The 19,454-nt window shown below is 45.5% G+C and overlaps 1 protein-coding gene across 2 annotated transcripts in view; it reads right to left on the reverse strand.

Annotated features, from left to right (window-relative positions):
• Positions 1–921: 921 nt before the first annotated feature.
• Positions 922–19,454, reverse strand: part of TRPC5 (transient receptor potential cation channel subfamily C member 5) — an 829,680-nt gene continuing 811,147 nt past the window's right edge. For both annotated transcript variants that reach the window (XM_063937327.1, XM_063937328.1), the window contains one exon: positions 922–2,900. In XM_063937327.1, coding sequence (XP_063793397.1) covers positions 2,199–2,900 — 702 coding nt within the window. In that variant the 3' untranslated portion in view covers positions 922–2,198. The remainder of the gene's footprint in view (positions 2,901–19,454) is intronic.

A 19,454-nucleotide genomic window follows, 5' to 3' on the forward strand; every position in this document is an offset into this window, starting at 1 on the left:
GCCCCAAAAATGGTCACAACGTGTCTGCATTTGAGTGACCAGTCCCCTGCTAATGCTCACAAATGCTGCCTGCCGATCACTTTGCGAACAAATCCTCACTGCGACCACCATCGCAAGACAATTGCGACAAATGGGCTTCACTGCGTACAACACCAACATTGCTGCCGTCTCTGAATCAGGCCCCAAGCACCATAATATAGTACATGATAGTTACAGTAAGTGTACAATTTTTTAGAACTCTCAAGAAAGTTGATGAGTAATCCCATAGGTATGGTTGAGGCAAAGACCTTTCATGCGCTTACATAAGCTCCAAAACTATCTGCTACACTAATTAAAAGTAATTGTAATGCAATTGTTTATCGAACCTGGTTTTAGAACATTCTCAGGAAAATAATTCAGTATTCAATATGCTAAAGCAGTGTATCAATGTGATTATTATTGGAATGGGTATGGTGTCAGACTGTTCCTTGATGTGTTTTATGCAACTTTGGGGCAACCCCTTCTTATCGAAAATTCCTCCACCCATAAAGCAACAATAGAGCTTTGCTGTAGAGCTACAAATAACATTATCTAGTGCTAGCCCAATCTAGGCTTCAGGTGACAGGGGTCCCCAACGTCTTTTTTAAAAGGTACATGGTCTAAATATAGGAAACCATATTAAGATAAGCTACTCTATAGTCTCCATTTTTTGTCTAAAAAACATGTATTTTCCTTACATCCCATTATGTCTTAAACATTATCAATAAAGTGCTCCTACCTTTTGGTCTTACTTAAGTATCCGCTGACTATTAAATAAGGGGCACATCAGGAATCGTCTAGACCAGGCAAGTCCAAACTGCGGCCCTCCAGCTGTTGAGAAACTACACATCCCAGCATGCCCTGACACAGCTTTAGCATTCTCTGACAGCAAAACTGTGTCAGGGCATCCTGGGATATGTAGCTTCACAACAGCTGGAGGGCCGCAGTTTGGACATGCATGGTCTAGATCAACATTTTGAACATCCTTTCTTACAGGTAATTGTATGTTGAATTAGTGCTTATTCTATCTTCAGAAACTCTTTTCCTGAGTTCATGAGTTATGGGGCCCATACATCAACGGGGTATAAGAGCAATTTCCCATTCTCCCGATGCCTGGGTTGGAGATTGGGGAAATCCAATAAGTTGGAAATCTTCAATTCATTGATTCTGACCCAAAAATGATCGGGATTGGCAAGTTAGGGATTTTTAAAATGCCAGATTTTGACATTTTCCTGATGGATCACCGATTACCAATCAGATAAGCAACGGGGAAATGCCCAGTTAATGTATGGCCTGCATCAGGTGAAGATAAATGCCATTCCTTTCAAAATGTTTGTTTTTCTTTTGTTATCAAGACCAAATCCTTGGACTTATAAAATGTTAAAGTTAAACAGTGTCAATCAATATGGATCTTCATGGCTTGTGAATCAACAATACTTTTCTCAAGCTGATCCAAGCAGAATTGGATTATGTAATGTTCTCATTCGTAAGCAGCTACATTGTAAAGCACAGACAGCAAGCCTGTGGCTTATTTACGGATAGGGCATGAAGCTACAGCTGTATTATCACTTGATGCTAAAATCTACTGCAGAGGGATAACTCTTAATAAAACAATATACAGTATTTGTTGTACAGTTGTCAGTTTATAGTGGTGATCTAATTTAGTCCTAAGGTGCTGGGAGAGGTACAAAGATAACCTGCCTTGGAGGATAAACTAACATTACTTGTAACCACCTTGACATACAATTTTGTGCAAAGATGTCAAAAAACCCACATGCTGCTGGTGGAAATCGCAATACAAAATTTTAAATGATACATCAGAAAAAAAAAATTGGATTAACATCAGGGGAAGAATATCCGTGGACAAGCGGTTATTTCTTATAGTGCAGCGACTATTTGCTACACATGTTCTGCATTCCCCCATTAGTGTTCTTCAATAGTCTGAAAGCCCTGCTGATGCTGAAAGGACTATCATGAAAGCTTAGAGACAGTTTAGTAAGCTTTGATAAAAAAAGCAAACAAAAACTATAAAAAAATATTGCAAAATAGATCGCTGTTAATGGACTTCCGCACTCATCCATATGAATGGGAAGGGATTCCTACCTTAATTAATGCTCTGTAAAAGGAATTTGATACAAATCTAGACTTGCTTAAGTATACAGCAGTTCTAAATAGTTGTCTTATAGTCTTGTTGTGACCTGCTCTTCCTGTCCATCTTTCCACTTGTTCATGAGCAGATCACATGCTTCTCCCCATGGGTCAAACACATCCTCTGTTGAGTCTATCAGCTTGGTATTAGAAGAGCAGAGGTCGGAAGCACAATGTAGGGAGTTGGTACAGATAGGAGAAAGATCAAGATTTTGTCCGCCAATGCTCCCTTGACTCACCTCATTGAGGTTAATTTCACTTGTAGAGCTTTCTGGCTCTTGGTCGGTGTTTTTCAAGTCCTGCCACATGCAGTGAGGCTGGATGAGTCCATCAGAGATGGTGTATACCGGTTCATTAACTGGCTCTGGCATATGTCCATTCATCTTGGAGAAAAGTAGGCCCAGTCTTTTAAAAGATTCCTTTTTGGAACTTGAAAGCCTCTGAAGCTTGTTGCCATTCCTAATGAAAGAACGCTTGTTAATGCCATTACTTTTGGGGGCTTCATCCATTATTTCAGTCCCAGACATTGTCTTGATGAGGGCTGACACATTGAAATCCTTTTTCTTGTTTGATATGCTGAATGAAACACTTTTTGCCTTTGCCCGTTCTTCTGTCCCTTCATCTTTTTGTGATACCTCTGTGCTGCTGGTGGAATAGCTTCTTCTTGGAGGTTTCCTGTTTCCCAGAAGATCCAGCACTTCATAACGAAAGCTTGAGATATCTTGTTTTAACTCCTGTAACAAGAGAACAAATGTATAATATTAAAGAAATATCATGCTCTTTGTGTACATCTATGGTGGACAACAGATGACTTAAATGACTACAGATGAGTAGACCATAAACTAAGAACAGGTTAATTCCTAAAGGACTAGCTATGTGACTTTGCTTATAACTCAGTGGTTCCCAAACTAGGCGCCACAAGGCAGTTGTAAGGATGCCACTGGTTGATAATCCATAACCAAATAAAGTTATTTATGGTCAATGTAATAGACAAAACTAGTGCTGGTGGTTGGCAATCATAAAACATGTGGACAAAGAGAAGCACGTACGTCAAGTACCTAATTTGATAATTTTATCTGAACTTCTCAATAAGAAACTTTTGACCTAGGAGTATTTCCTTTTTGCCAAAAAATTAATTTAGTCACAACACAATGCAACTAGGCCCAGTGGCACTGTGAGGGGGGGGGGGGGGGGGCTGATTGGGCACTCTTTACCAGTACCTGGACTTGTTGGAGGGGCCCGGATCACACTCTCCCCCCCCCCCCTCCCCTTCTCTGTTGTAGACAGCAGCAGCAGAGAGAAAGAGGACACTGCTGCAGCAGCCTCTTTCCCCAGCCCAGCACACACACCGCTGAGTGCTGCACTGGGGAGAGGGGCAGCTGCAGAGGCAATTTTCTCTCTCTCCCTGCATGATGTGCAGGGGGGTGAGCAATCACACCTGCAAACATCCCCCCCCCCCCCACAGCATCTGTCCCCACCGCCCCTGCTCCTCACCCGGCCCCCCTCCCTTATGCAGGGTGCGGACAAACAGAATCTTTATAAAAAAATATTTCCTAAGGAATGTCACACCTCCTCCCTGCATTGGCCATGCCCCCCCCCCCTTCCGAGCACCTGGGCCCACCACAGCGGCTGGCATCCCTGACTAGGCCGCACAAGGAGACTGTGCTGATTAATTTGATATATGACACTTGTATATTGTGTGCGACAAAGTATCTGAATCTGTATATGAAGTGCTACAATCTAGGTGCCGCAGCTTTTTTCCAATACAAGTTCTGTTCTGCTCCATATACAGACTCAGTCACATACAATATACAAGTGTATATTAATCAGCAGACTCCTCGTGCGTCCTAGTCGCATTACATTACAACTAAGATGTGTTTTCAGCAAACAAGAAGCCTGACGTTAGCAGAGTTCCATGGGACCTGGCAGCTCACTCACGCCAGGCATCTCGCACTGCGTGGCATATTGAGTCTAGATGTAAGAGGATACATCTGTATACTGTACAAAACACAATCACATTGAAAATTCTCCATGAAGACAGTTTACTCTCCCGTGTTTTCTCCTGGAATGTCTGCAAAATGTTATTTAAGCCAAATTCTCCTGAGGACAACACATACATTGCAATTTGCACATATTATCTTCCAGTGTTATGAGAAGCGTCTGGAAGTGTTGTAATGAAACAAGTACAGACGAGTAGTCAAAGTACAAAGGGATTTAACTTGGTTACTTGGTATGAAAACAGATCAAAGTTCAGTTCTAAAACATACTGTATAACATGATTAAAATTAGATTCATTGTAACCCACTCTTTAACGCATCTGTATTGAAGAGGTATTGTCTGATGCCAGACTTAGGTGTACTTTCTGAACTCTGCATGTATACATATTGTAGAGAAAATAGATATGAGTTATGTTTTTTGTTTTTTTTTGATGTTGGGGAAATCTGCCACAAACTTCTCAATAGAGTGATAAGTCTAATGACCCATAGGATGCTAGTTTTGTTAATTAACAGTCAGACAATTATAGTACGGGAAGTCCTTTATAACCCATGGAAGATTTGTCATTTAGCAATTCCACTCAGGAGAGGAGATGGGTTCAGGTTGCTAGCATAGCTAAGTCTTAGGATTTCATTGGACCATGATGTCCAATTTATATGTACATTCTGTTAGGGTAACTGTCAGCAGACAATGTGATTACCTGACAAGAGATTTAGACATGCTAGTATTTGTAGCTAAAGGAAGCAACCCAGTGGGGAATAGTCGAACCCACAAGTGTATTCCACCTGACAGCCAAAGATACTCAGGCATAAGGTATATGAAAGCCTCAGTATTTGATCTAATTTTTTGTAATATCTGAGAGCATGTAAAATCATATAAAAAATAGATGAGGCCAATAAGCAGGGTTGGTGCGATTTGGAGGTCTCTCAGAGTGATATTTTCAGAGATATTAATTATTTTATCAATACCACATCACACATATATTAGGGGAGTATCCAATTTGGTGCAAGGTTTTGCCCCCCCCCCCCAAAAAAAAAAAAAAAAAACCCAACAACTCACGGACCTCACACCCAATTTTCCATTCCTGCTGGTATGCGCACTACCGATACCGGTGGCATCCAATTAAAAAAGATGCACACAAGGTTTTCTGCTCTGAAAACCCAGTGAAGTGAGAAAAAAGTCTGATACCTCTGTGCGGCAGGCATTACGGTGGTCTTCGTGGCTCTCAGTCATCTCCAATCTATCTTTCCACAGAGGAGGAGGATGCTGGTAGGGGAGGTATCTTGCCGGGAGAAGATTGGGCTGCTGGCAGATGTAGTTCTCTCTGCTGCTGCCTCCGGGAACACTTGGTTACAAGTAATGTCACATACACACATGGGGGGTCACACAGACTCACACTTACGCCGCGGTTGCAGTAGACCAACCTGTCGGGATCCAGAGGAAGAAGACACTGCTTCGGATGCTAAGTAATTAAGGACTATGGGCAGGGCCGTAACTAGGGGGGGGCTAAGGGGGCATGTGCCCCGGGTGCAGGATTTGAGGGGGCGCCAAGGAGTTAGTGAGGAGCAGATTTTTTTGTCTTGTTTTTTTATCGGCAGTGCTGTGCTGCTCCAGTGAGACAGCAGACAGCTCCCAGGGCAATGTTTCTGACCCACATGTCTGCCCGGCTCCGACGCTGTGTGGGTGAGCTCCAGTGCCTGGGATCTCTCCCATGTTGGCTACTGTCTTAAACGCTCTTCTTTGCCATGCAATGCTGCGACTAGCATGCGGTGCACCGTGCAAGCTATAGAAGCGTACTGATGTGGTGTAGCATATAAGGGGATGGGGATGTAGTGTAGTGATGTAGTGTAGCATATAGGGTATGTAGTGCAGTGCGTAGGGGCATGTAGTGTAGTGATGTAATTCAGCGTGTAGTGGATGTAGTATAGGCCCTCATTCCGAGTTGATCGCTAGCTGCTTTCGGTCGCAGCGCGGCGATTAGGTGAAAATGCAGCATTTCTGCGCATGCATACGGGCCGCAGTACGCATGCGCAAAGTACTTTTACACAGAACTATGCAGTTTTACACAAGGACGGGCGACGCTTTTCTGTCACTGTGTTGATCGGTGAGTGATTGACAGGAAGTGGGTGTTTCTGGGCGGAAACTGACCATTTTCAGGGAGTGTGCTAAAAAACGCAGGCGTGCCAGATAAAAACGCAGGAGTGGCTGGGGAAACGGGGGAGTGGCTGGCCGAACGCAGGGCATGTTTGTGACGTCAAACCAGGAACTAAACATTCTGCAGTGATCGCAAAGTAGGAGTAAGTATCGAGCAGCTCAGAAACTGCATGAACATTTTTTGTAGCAGCGCTGCGATCCTTTCGTTCGCACTTCTGCTAAGCTAAGATACACTCCCAGTGGGCGGCGGCTTAGCGTTTGCACTGCTGTTAAAAACAGCTAGCGAGCGATCAACTCGGAATGAGGGCCATAGTGATGTAGTGCAGTGTATAGGGGAATGTAGTGCAGACATGAAGTGTTATGATATAGTGCAATGTATGGGGACACACAAAGAAGCATGTAGTTGAACACGCTGGCGGGGCATGTGACGCATAGGGCATTTGAGGCACATAGGGGAATATTGTCCAGTAGTATCCCCTTTTTTCAACATTTTTGATAATCTGAGTATTTTAGTCTGATAGGGTTTGGGTTTTTTTTTTGTGTGATTTCTTTTGGGGGGGAGGTGTGTGTGTGTGTGTGTGTGTGTGTGTGTGTGTGTGTGTGTGTGTGTGTGTGTGTGTGTGTGTGTGGGGGGGGGGGGCAAAATTACTGCCTGCCCCGGGTGACGAAAATCCTAGTTTCGGCCCTGCTATGGGTCAGATGTATTAAGCCCGGAGAAAGGATAAAGCAGTGATAAGTGCAAGGTGATAACGCAGCAGCCAATCATTCTGGATTTGAATAATGACAGGAGCTAATTGGCTGGTGCGTTATCACTTTCCACTTAACACTGCTTTATCACTTACCCAGGCTTAATACATCTGCTCCTATTTAAGCGAATTGTAAACTGACAATTGCTTAATTAGTCATTAGGGGTGGGGGTCTCCAAGGGGTTCCACAGCAGTTGCTGACAATTTTTCCTAAAACTAACGATTTTAGGAAAAATCAGACTTGCTCTGGGGGTATGAAAACAAAACACACAGTGATTTCAGGGGGCGTGGCCTGGTGGGCATCAAGGGTGGACACAGCTTCTGGGAGCTCCTGGCTGGCAATCCATTCACCCTTCTCTCCGATCCCTTGGAGGACTCCTTCCTACTTGTGCCCTGCCATAATTGCCCCACTGTGCTCCTACCTTTTGTTAGATCAGGTTCACAGAGCTAGGGGATGCTTCCCAGTGCCCTTGCAGTTTGTGCCCTGTTCTCCCTGCTGAAGCCGGAGCCTGGATTAGGAGCAGTGCCTGGCAGCCTAACGCCCGCGTCAAGTCTCCCAGAGGCCGCGTTTTGCTTACCTGTGCCCCTCCTGCAGTCCTCCGTTCCCTGGCCGGCCGCCTGCACCGAGAGCCTTGGTGATGGCTCTCTTGACAGGCGCTCCCACTGCGCCTCTCCCTCCTGCTCACCCGCGACCAGAAGTGGCAGGTCCCCGGACCTCCGTGTTTGGCACACCAGTGCTGGCTCTCTGGAAGTGGCTGGCTCCCAGTCTCCTGAGGCTACCCCTGCTGTTCGTAATCTCCCAGCCTGCCTACACACTATATAAATAAGGTGGTTGTGCTTACTGCTCCTTCCTCTATTAACCCTGTGTACCCTGGTGGGATCTGGGGACTCGGATGCACATTGTCCTACCATCACTGTGCCCCGGGGTTACCCCACAGTTTTCCTACACATTCAGCCTGTCTGCCTATCTATGATGATTTAATGTTGGACTGTGCATTTGCTGATATTAGAAATCCCTCTGGTGACTGACTCTAGCAATTATATCACACTCTGATTTACCATGTCTATGGTCTCATTGCATATCAGCTTTTTACACTGCGAAAATGTAATATAGTGACTCAAGGGACTGCGACTGGTGCCCTACCTCAACATTAGCCATCATTAACAGTGTGATACATCACGGCCCACAGCCCTTCATTTTCCCCTACCTATTTTTGCATAATCCTATTCCCCTCCTCATTTGCCACTGCTGTGTGGTATGTTCCGTGGTGCCCATCAGTTCCTCCTGGGAATGGTCCCACCCAACTGAAGATGCCTGCCTAGTCATTTTTCTGGGGGGGTATGAGTCAACAGCAGACTTGACAGAATTATACTGGACTCGCATTATTCCTCAATGGTGTACTTTTTCACACTCATTTTTTGGCACCTCAATTGCTAGTATCTGCTTGCCTCATGGTGCTTGGCAAGAAAAGCTCTCCGATGCACAGAAGAGGCTCCCATAGGAAAAACTCTGCTCCCTCCAAAGACACTCCGTCCTCCTCCAATATGCGGCAGTTTCTACTACAACAAGGACCTGCTCCTGCGGCACATACCTCTTCTCCATCTACCCCAAGCCTCTCAGTGTCTTCTGACTCTCCGCGCCGAGTGGTAGAACCATCTCTGGGCCCTGACCCGACTCCAGAATCAGGTGGTATCTCACAGATTTCGTAAATACTCTGCTCTATGCCAATGAAACAGGATTTTGAATTGTTGGAATGGCGTCTCCATGACACTGTCTGCTCGGAAATTGCATTGGTTCAATCGGAGGTATCCCAGCTAGTCACCCATCTGTCTTCTTTGGAAGATTTTACCTCTGACTCTGCCTACGCTCACAATGCTCTTCAAGCGGTTGTTCTCCGACAGGCTGGTGAGTTCCAACAGTTTCAAGATCGTCTGGATGATTTGGAGAATAGAGGGAGGAGAAATAATCTGCGTGTTAGGGGTGTGTCAGAGGACATTCCACCGCAGGGCATTGTTGACTTTTTCACCAAGGTTTTCAATTACCTCCTGAGCCAAGATCCCACCTTTCCAATTGAGTTTAACAGAGCACGCCGAGCATTGTTTCCTAGGGGAACTCCTACTGACCAAGACATTATCTGCCGCTTGCACTATTACTCCAAGAAGGAGGAAATCCTTTGCAAAATCCATCAATTGGATGTTTTTAATATTTATGGGCATCGTATCCAGATTTTTCAGGACCTGTCCTGGGCAACTCTCCAAAAACGCAGTGAGCTACAGACCCTAACTGCTGAACTCCGTAAACTGAACATCCAATATACTTTTTGAGGATTTGGCTGACCTTGCTCCTTTTTGTGCTGCTCTGAATATTTCTCAGGTGTACCGTCGAATCTTTCTCACCCAATGACTGGCAACTTGTTCAGAACAATCCAATCCAAAACCTTTTTTTTATTATTGTGCAGTGGGACACTAGTTTTTGATTTCTGACTTTTGCTTATTAATTGCTACTGATCACTGTTAGTTCTACTCCGGTGGTCTTTCCTCCCCACCCCCCTTACCCTTATCTTTTGTTTCCATAGGTCCTTTACTGGTCAATTTGCTGTAGTCGGGGGACCCAATGCCGCTTTCCCGACTTGACAGACCCCCATATGCTTGTTTCAGAGTCCGCTATATTTGTAGTTTAAGTGTGTAAGCATCTAAGAATGGTATTTCTTTCTGATATTACACTGCTAGTTTACTATCCTATTATGCCCGTATGTTTACTAATGTCTAATTCTAACTTGACAATTTTTTCATGTTATGTGTTTGGAGTATAATCCTTGCTTAATGTTTAAATTTGATTATCAACATCTCTCAGGGTTAATGGTCCCGTTCCCTGCTGATAGGACACAAGCTCCTGAGGGAACTATTCGCAAGCCCCACCACGGCGAGTGTACAGCACGCCGCCACTCCCAACAGAGCCAGAAGAGAGAAGAGTGGTGAGTACTAAGCCGGCGTCCCGGTTAGTGGGTCGCCAGCCATTATGGCGGTATGAGGGTACGGAGATGCACGGCTTCTACATGGGGCGGACTGTCTCCCGCTGTGTAAGGACACTGATGCTGAACAGCGGACATAGTAACCAGACTGGCAACATAGCCATAAAAGGAGTCTATCTTCATTTTATGCACTTAGACAGATACAGCCAGTATAAAAAGAGTGGGAAGTCTGCACGCCATTGAAGGGGCGGGCCTCACTATGGGCAGATCCAGCAGCTCACCAGCGCCATTTTCCCTCTGCATCTGACACAGACACTGACTGACAGAGACGTGCAGCTCCTCCGGAGAGTCTCCAGATTACCTCAGTGGTACAAGGGGGTCATAGCAGGGGGGAGCGATTATTAGTGTAATAAGTCCCCAATCTGAATACTTAGTCTGTGACCCAGCTAAGCTTGGAATTAGCGTTAAGGGCACCGTGTGCTGGTTCCATACTCCCTCTGTGTCTCCCTGGAAGGGCTCTTTGTGGGTTAATTGTGCATTTAACCTTTTCCTGTGTGGGTGTGCTGTCACTATTACAGTATGTCAGGCAAAGAGTGTGTTTCATGTAAGGCACAGTGTTCCTATTCCCCAGGGGGTTCACTAGTGTGTACTCAATGTAGTGTCCCTTTCCAGGCTAGTGGGGCAGAATCAGCATAGCTGGTCTCCATTAGAGGTATGATTTCCACAAACTCTACTAAGCTATCTCGGAATGAGCAAGAGACGCAATACTTAAGACAATCTATGACTGAGTTTATGAAAAGAGACTCAGTACCCAAACCAGTGTCTCAGTCCCCTGTCATTTGTCCGCAGAAAAGGCACTTTGGCCCATATCCTGCAGTCTGACGGATGATGAGGGGTCAGAAATGGAGGAGGGTGAGGTGGACTCAGAGGTTCGGGAGGGTACTCTGTCGCAGGGAATAGAGGCTCTCATAGAAGCTATCCGAGAAGTTCTAAATATCCCAGATAAGGTGACAGAGGAGAGTGAGGAATATTATTTTAATATAAAAAAGAAATCCGTGGGTTAATCCTGAAAGGAAATTTCAAATCCCTGAATGGTTATCATCTTTTCCTCCTGAGGATAGGAAAAAATGGGAAAATCCACGATAGTGGATGCATCAGTATCCAGGCTTTCACGAAAAATTGTACTGCCTGTCTCGGGTGCAGCCTCCATAAAAGATGCGGCTGATCATAAAATAGAGACTACACTCAACTCTTTGTATACAGCTGCTGGGTTGGCCCAGAGACCCACCCATAGCATGTGGGAGGATTACGAGAGCCATTTCTAAATGGTCGGGTAACCTAATTGAGGGGTTAGATACCTTGCCTCAAGGGGATATTGTTTTGCTCCTGCAACATATACAGGACTCTGCGAACTTTATGGTGGAAGCCATAAAAGAACTAGGCTTGCTTAATGCACACACTACAGTTATGGCAGTGGACTGCGGATGCGGACTCCAGGAAAGGCGTGGAAGGCCTACCTTTCAAAGGGGAAGCCTTATTTGGAGATGAACTAGACAAATGGATCTCCAAAGCTACTGCGGGTAAGTCCACATATCTTCCTTATGCATGTCCCCCAACTAGGAAGGCCTACTCAGGACCCAATTTGCAGTCCTTTCGGACTGCTAAGTTTAGGGGCAAGGCCAGAGGTTCTTCTACCACCACCAGAGACGCTAGAGGTAAACCACGCAAACCAACAACTGCCGGTTCACAGGAACAGAGCTCAGGATCTGCTTCCTCAAAGCCTTCTGCATGACGGTGGACAGCGATGCCTGGAAGACTGGCAGGTGGGAGCCCCGCTAAAATTCTTCAGTCACATCTAGACAGGATCGTGCCAGGATCCCTGGGTCATAGATCTTATATCCCAGGGCTACAGGCTAGAGTTCCAGGAGCTCCCACCTCACAGATTCTTCAAATCAGGCTTACCAGTTTCACAAGAGGCAAGTATAACTTTACAGGACGCCATTCAAAAACTGCTACAGACTCAGATCATTGTTCCAGTTCCACCTCACCTGCAAAACAAGGGGTACTATTCCAACTTGTTTGTAGTACTGAAACTGGACGGTTTGGTAAGACCGATTCTAAACCTCATGTCATTGAACCTGTGCTTACGAGTGTTCAAATTCAGGATGGAGTCTCAGAGTGGTGATCTCAGGTCTGGAGGAGGGGGAATTCCTAGCGTCTCTGGATATCAAGGATGCATACCTTCACATTCCGGTCTGGCCACCTCATCAGGCTTCTCTACAGTTTGCACTGCAGGACAGTCACTACCAGTTCCAGGCCCTGCCATTTGGTCTCTCCATGGCACCGAGGGTGTTCACCAAAGTGATGGCAGAGATGATGTTTCTACTCCGCAAACAGGGAGTGAACATAATACCGTACCTGGATGATCTTCTGAAAAAGGCACCGTCCAGGGAGCGGTTGTTGGACAGCATTGGCCTCTCAGCCAGACTACTCCTGGCTCACGGGTGGATTCTAAACCTACCAAAGTCTCAGAAGGTATTCCTTCCCTTCGAAAAGGCAAAGGTAATCCAGTCAATGGTTCGGGCTGTCCTGAAGCCAACCTGGATCTCGATGCATCTGTGCATTCACCTTCTGGGGAATATGGTGGCCTCTTACGTGGCACTTCAGATGGAAGGTTTCATGCGAGGCCCTTCCAGCTAGATCTGTTGTACAAATGGTCCGGATCGCATCATCACATGCACCAGATGATCCGTCTGTTGCCAAAAGCCAGGATCTCCCTTCTGTGGTGGCTACAGACTTCTCACCTAGTCAAGGGTCGGAGGTTCGGGATTCAGAATTGGATTCTGCTAACCACAGATGCAAGCCTCAGAGGTTGGGGAGCAGTCACCCAGGGGGTGAAGTTTCAAGGAAGATGGTCAAGTCAGGAAGTCGTCGTTCCAATAAACATCCTGGAACTCGGGGCTATATACAACGCCCTTCTGCAGGCCCATCTCTTCTTCAAAATCAGGCCATTCAGGTCCAGTCGGACAATGTGACGACAGTGACGTACATAAACCGACATGGCGGAATGAAAAGGGGAGCTGCAATGCCAGAGGTGTCAATAATTCTCCTCTGGGCGGAAAAACATGCCGCTGCATTGTCGGCGGTCTTCATTCTGGGAGTAGACAACTGGGAAGCAGACTTCCTCAGCAGACATAACCTGCAGATGGATGACACATTGGTGTGGATATCCACAAATCGTCATGATGGCCTCTCGACTCAACAAGAAGCTCAAGCGGTAATGTTCAAGGTCAAGAGACCCACAAGCAGTGGCGGTAGACGCTCTGAAGACTCCGTGGGTCTACCAGCTGGTGTACATGTTTGCTACACTTCCTCTGATCCCAAGAATTCTAAAAAGAATAAAAAGGGAAAAGGTTCAAGCAATCCTCATTGCTCCAGACTGGCCACGAAGGGCCTGGTATGCAAATCTTCTAGAGATGCTGATCAAAGATCCATGGCCTCTACCTCTTCACGAGGATCTTCTGCAACAGGGCCCGTTCGTCTATCAAGACTTACTGCAGCTACGTTTAGCGGCATGGAAATTGAACGGCTGATTCTAGCCAGGAGAGGAATTCCTGGCAAGGTCATCCCGACTATGAGGGGGTAACGTCTAAACATTACCACCGTATCTGGAAGAAATATGTCTCTTGGTGTGAGAGCAGACAATATTCTGAGGTAGAATTCCATCTGGGACGTCTCCTGCTTTTTCTGCAGTCGGGAGTGGATGTGGGCCTACGTCTAGGCTCCATAAAAGTCCAGATTTCGGCCTTGTCTATTTTCTTTCAGAAACATTTGGCTTCTCATCCTGAGGTCCAGATGTTCTTGAAAGGCATTTTGCACATCCAACTTCCCTTTGTGCCTCCCACAGCACCTTGGGATCTCAATTTGGTGCTGCAGTCCCTCCAATCGGACTGGTTTGAACTGTTACAGGAGGTTGACGTAAAGTACCTTACATGGAAGACCGTCACACTGTTGGCCTTGGCTTCAGCAAGACGTGTGTCAGAGTTGTGGGCGTTGTCTTACAAGAGCCCCTACCTAACTTTCCATGAGGACAGAGCTGAACTCAGGACTCGTCAGCAATTTCTTCCTAAGGTGGTGTCTGCGTTTCATATCAACCAACCTATTGTGGTTCCGGTTGTTACGGACACCTCTGCTACTTCAGATTCCTTGGATGTTGTGAGGGCTTTGAAAGTGTATGTAAAGAGGACAGCTCATCACAGGAAATCGGATTCGCTGTTTGTTTTCTATGATCCCAATAAAATTGGGTGTCCTGCTTCAAAGCAGTTAATTGCAAGCTGGATCAGGCTCGCTATCCAGCATGCTTATTCCACGGCAGGCTTGCCGGTTCCAAAATCTGTACAGGCCCACTCTGCTAGGTCGGTGGGCTCTTCTTGGGCGGCTGCCCGGGGTGTCTCAGCTGTACAGCTCTGCCAAGCAGCTACTTGGTCAGGTTCAAACACGTTTGCTAAGTTGTACAAGTTTGATACTTTGGCCTCTGAGGACCTTCAGTTTGGTCAATCAGTTCTGCAGGAACATCAGCACTCTCCCACCTGGTTTGGTACTTCCCCATGGTACTAAATGGATTCCCAGTATCCCCTAGGACGTAAGAGAAAATAGGATTTTAATTACCTACCGGTAAATCCTTTTCTCATAGTCAGTAGGGGATACTGGGTGCCCGCCCAGTGCTTCGTTCTTCCTGCACGGTTACTTGATTAAGTATTCTGGTTTGCTCAGCTGTTCCTGTTTCAAGTTTAGTTAGCATGGCTTTCCTCTTGTTCTGTGTGTGCTGGTTCGTAATCTCACCACTTTCCTTATCTATCCTTCTCTCAAAGTATGTCCGTCTCCTCGGGCACAGTTTCCTAGACCGAGTCTGGTAGGAGGGGCATAGAGGGAGGAGCCAGCACACACTATCAATTTCTAAAAGTGCCCATGGCTCCTAGTGGACCCATCTATACCCCATGGTACTAAATGGATTCCCAGTATCCCCTATGGGCTACGAGAAAGGATTTACCGGTAGGTAATTAAAATCCTATTTTTTAATGTTATTTTAATAATGATTGGTATTGTTTTGGATACCTGTGTTGCATTTTAGTGCATATCTTAACTGATAGTATTCTTATTTATTTATTTTATTATTTATTAACAGATTCTTATATAGCGCAGCATATTCCGTTGCGCTTTACAATTAGAACAACAGTAATAGAACAAAACTGGGTAAAAACAGACAGACATAGAGGTAGGAAGGCCCTGCTCGCAAGCTTACAATCTATAGGGAAATAGGCATAGCTACACAAGGATAGATGCTACCTATTGCATAATGGTCCACCAGATTGCTAGGTTCTAAATGGGTTGAATGATGATACCCCACAAAGTTGGCCAAGTGTCAGGAGGGTGTGAGACTAAAGAAAGACAAGATATGTGATGTTATGAATACTGTACAGAGGATGTAATTAGATAGGGAAGCACTGAAGGTTATGTGGGTGGGTCTGGAATTTGATAGGCTTGTCTGAAGAGGTGAGTTTTTAGGGAACGTTTAAAGGTTTGGAGACTAGAGGCGAGTCTTACTGTTATCATTTATGACATTTTGCTGCACTTGTACCAGTTTTTCTGATCAGATTGTTTATTGTGTGTCCTTGTTATTTAAAATCAATAAAAAATATATTGACCAAAAACAAAACAAAAAAAACAGTGATTTCTATGGAAATCACCATGGCTCATTTTCTCTCTTTCCTTTGAATATAAAAAAAACCCTGTGCCGTCTTACAATATTGGGCAAATGCATGTGGCACCAACACTGTACACAACTCAGAACCAGCCCAATAATGTATTCTAGTAAATATATAATGTATATGTGTAGGTTGCTAATTTAGGATACAGTAACTGCAAAATAATTAAGAGTCAATGGCAATAATATTTAGTACACACTTAGACAATTTTGGCACAATTTGCCGTATCGGTATGACAAATCACGCTGATAGTCTGTGTACCCATGATTGCGCACTACCATGGGTCGCATGCGACATCTTCTAGTTTGCCATGCTGCGCTGGAAGATATCATGCGCGAACCAATCAGTCTAATGAAGGATGGCATGAGATAGTCCATCGTTCTTTACTTTGCTTAGTGTGTACTGGCAATTTGGCATGGTTTGGGGCCAAGGGAAATCTGCCTGACCAAACAACACGATTGCCGGTTGTTATAGTGTGTACTCAGCCTTAGGGAAATTTGTAACAACAATACCAAGTGCACAAGAGCCAGACAGTCAGAGAGCCCTGTTTCAACTAAAATTGCTCCAAAGTTTCAATTCTGATTTTTATCCCTCTACTTTGTGTCTGTGGAAAAGTCAGCATTATTTGGTTAGCCGTTATAAGAAGCTCTCTAAATCAAGAGCACCATTGATGACATCACTGCATTGCACTCTTTTGAGAATTCCAAACTAGAAAGTCTCCAATGTCTACAGTACTAAATAGACTGATGATCCTTCCACATGTCTGGGGTCCACTTCTCAGATTTTGCACTGGGGTGCATGGGCATTTAGCTACTGATTAATGGCACACTCAAGGCTGGGTTTACTTCACTGAAGCTTCTAGGGCTAGGCTCACAATTTCTGGTTTCCCATTCACAGACCCAATGTTTTAACATAGAACATATCAGAAGAACACATTTTACCCTTTATTCCCCTTAGACCAATTCATGTCATCAGTCCGAGTATTCTAATTTTATCAGTTAATACTTAATTGCTGATTAAATGCATTAAAAAAAATTACTAATAAGGAATTTGCAGGACATGAGATTCCTTTCAGACTCCACTATGCCTAGATAACTATATACAATACCTTATGGTAAATCCAGCCTTAAGGTTACTGTAGAACTTAACAGGAGGAGCCAGTCTTCCATTGTAATGCAAGTAAAGTAACAGACACACAAAACCCCCATTACATTTAACTTAAAACATTTATTCTTTATACTATAATAAGTGCTATTGCACATTGAGCACTTTTACCTGGAGATAGCACTTAAATTTGCAGACTTCACATACAGTAGGAATCAAATTCTAAATCAATAGGATGTGTGCCCCATGTAAAAACTAGTTAACTTTGCATTAATTAATCCTTATAAATTAATAAAATTTAAAAATTATATGAAAATGTTGTGAACACGCACATTTGTCACTATAGTGCATATTTATGCTTAATAGCAGAATTTAGAAGCTAATTATGTAACAAAGACAAAGAGAGGGGAAATAGCAGATTTTGAATCTGCATGGAACATTCATCAGAATTGCTGAGGTGAGGAGGCCGGATGTGAGGAGAAACACTGCTTCCTGCGGGTGCAGTGCGCTTCCTGTGGGCCAAGTGTGAATGCAGAGGTGAGAAGGCCAGCTGTGAGGAGGAAGCACTACTTCCTGGGGGAGCTGGGCAGCCAAGTGTGAATTCTGAGGTGAGAAGGCTGGCCATGAGGAGAAGGCCGGCTGTGAGTAGAAGGCACTGCTTCCTGCAGAACCTGGGCGATCAAGTGTGAATGCTGAGGTGAGAAGCCAGCTATGAGGAGAAAGCACTGCTTCCCTCAGGAAAGTGGGCAGCCAAGTGTGAATGCTGAGGTGAGAAGGCCAGCTGTAAGGAGAAAACACTGCTTCCTGCAGAATCTGGGCAGTCAAGTGTGAATGCTGAGGCGAGAAGGCCAGCCGTGAGTAGAAGGCACTGCTTCGTACAGAACTTGGGTGGTCAAGTGTGAATGCTGAGGTGAGAAGCCAGCTGCGAGGAGAAAGCATTTCTTCCTGCAGGACCTGGGCAGCCAAGTGTGAATGCTGAGGTGAGAAGGCCAGCTGTGAGGAGAAAACACTGCTTCCTGCAGAATCTGGGCAGCCAAGTGTGAATGCTGAGGTGAGAAGGCCAGCCATGAGGAGAAGGCTGGCTGTGAGTAGAAGGCACTGCTTCCTGCAGAACCTGGGTGGTCAAGTGTGAATGCTGAGGTGAGAAGGATGGCTATGAGGAGAAGGACAGCTTCCTGCGGGAACTGAGTAGCGAAGTGTGAATGCTGAGGTAAGAAGGCCGGCTGTGAGGAGAAAGCACTGCTTCCTGCAGAATCTGAGTAGCCAAGTGTGAATGCCGAGGTGAAAAGGCCAGTTGTGAGGAGAAGGACTGCTTCCTGCAGGAACTGGGTAGCCAAGTGTGGATGCTGAGGTGAGTAGGACGGCTGTGAGGAGAAAGAACTGCTCCCTTGGGACCTGGGTAGGCAAGTGTGATACGCATGATTCTTTCATGTGCTTTTACACACACGCTACAAGTGTTTATATAGGTCAGATTCACGCTGTTATAATGTCATATGTGTGTAAACAGGACAGATTAAGGTGTTTTCATGCTTCTTGCTCATTATTGGCCTGATGCATACATGGAAGTAAATTGTATGTTGCTCCAGAAATGCGTGCCCGGACAAAGGACCTGATTCACGTTTGGAAGTAAAGCAACTTATCAAGCAACTGGGCTAAACCATGTTGCACTACAGGTGAGGCAGATGTAACGTACAGAGAGCTTTAGATTAGAGTGGGGTGTGTTCAAACTGAAAACTAAATTGCAGTGCAAAAATATAAAAAGTATTTACCATGCACCAAACAAATATAACGGACCCAAATCTAAATCTCTCTGCACATGTTACATATGTCCCACCTGCAGTGCAACACGGTGTTGCCTAGTTGCTTGATTGCTTTACTTACAAACAGGAATCAGGCCCAAAATGCATAGATGTAGACACACTCACTAAATTCTGCCAAAGCGAGAATATCCTGTTCCATCTGTTCAGTTTTATGTGTAGATATACACAGACGTTAACAAATTTGACGGTATCCATTCCGCTCACTGAAATAATGCATCATTCATCCTAAAAACTGATGAAATTAAAAGCTATTGGGCCTGACTCAGAGGTGGACAAACTGCTACCCTGAGGGCACCGCCGCCGCCGTGGCAAGAGCCGCTACTAATCCACCCTCCCTCCCCTCTCCCCCGGCTGCAGCGTGCGCCGTGTGCGCCCGCTGCAACCGGCGTCACTGACTGACACTAGAGGTCAAAATTGACCCCTAGTGTCAGTGCGGCGCTTCTATGGGAGAGACGTCATGACAGTAGTGGCAGCAGCGGTCTGGAAGCAGGAGCGAGGCTGGTAAGTATTGTGTTTTTGTTTTTTTTTAGGGTTTCAAAGCGGCGCTATTACAGGGGGCACATACTGGGGGCACTACTACAGGGGGAACAGCTACAAGGGGCACAGCTTCTGGGGGCAGATCTACAGGGGGCACTGCTACAGGGTGACAGCTACAAGGGGCACAGCTACTGGGGGCACTGCTACAGGGGGAACAGCTACTTGGGGCAAATCAACTGGGGGCACAGCTACAAG

This window comes from Pseudophryne corroboree, chromosome 8 (genome assembly GCF_028390025.1).
Source record: "Pseudophryne corroboree isolate aPseCor3 chromosome 8, aPseCor3.hap2, whole genome shotgun sequence".
Lineage (NCBI taxonomy): Eukaryota > Metazoa > Chordata > Amphibia > Anura > Myobatrachidae > Pseudophryne > Pseudophryne corroboree.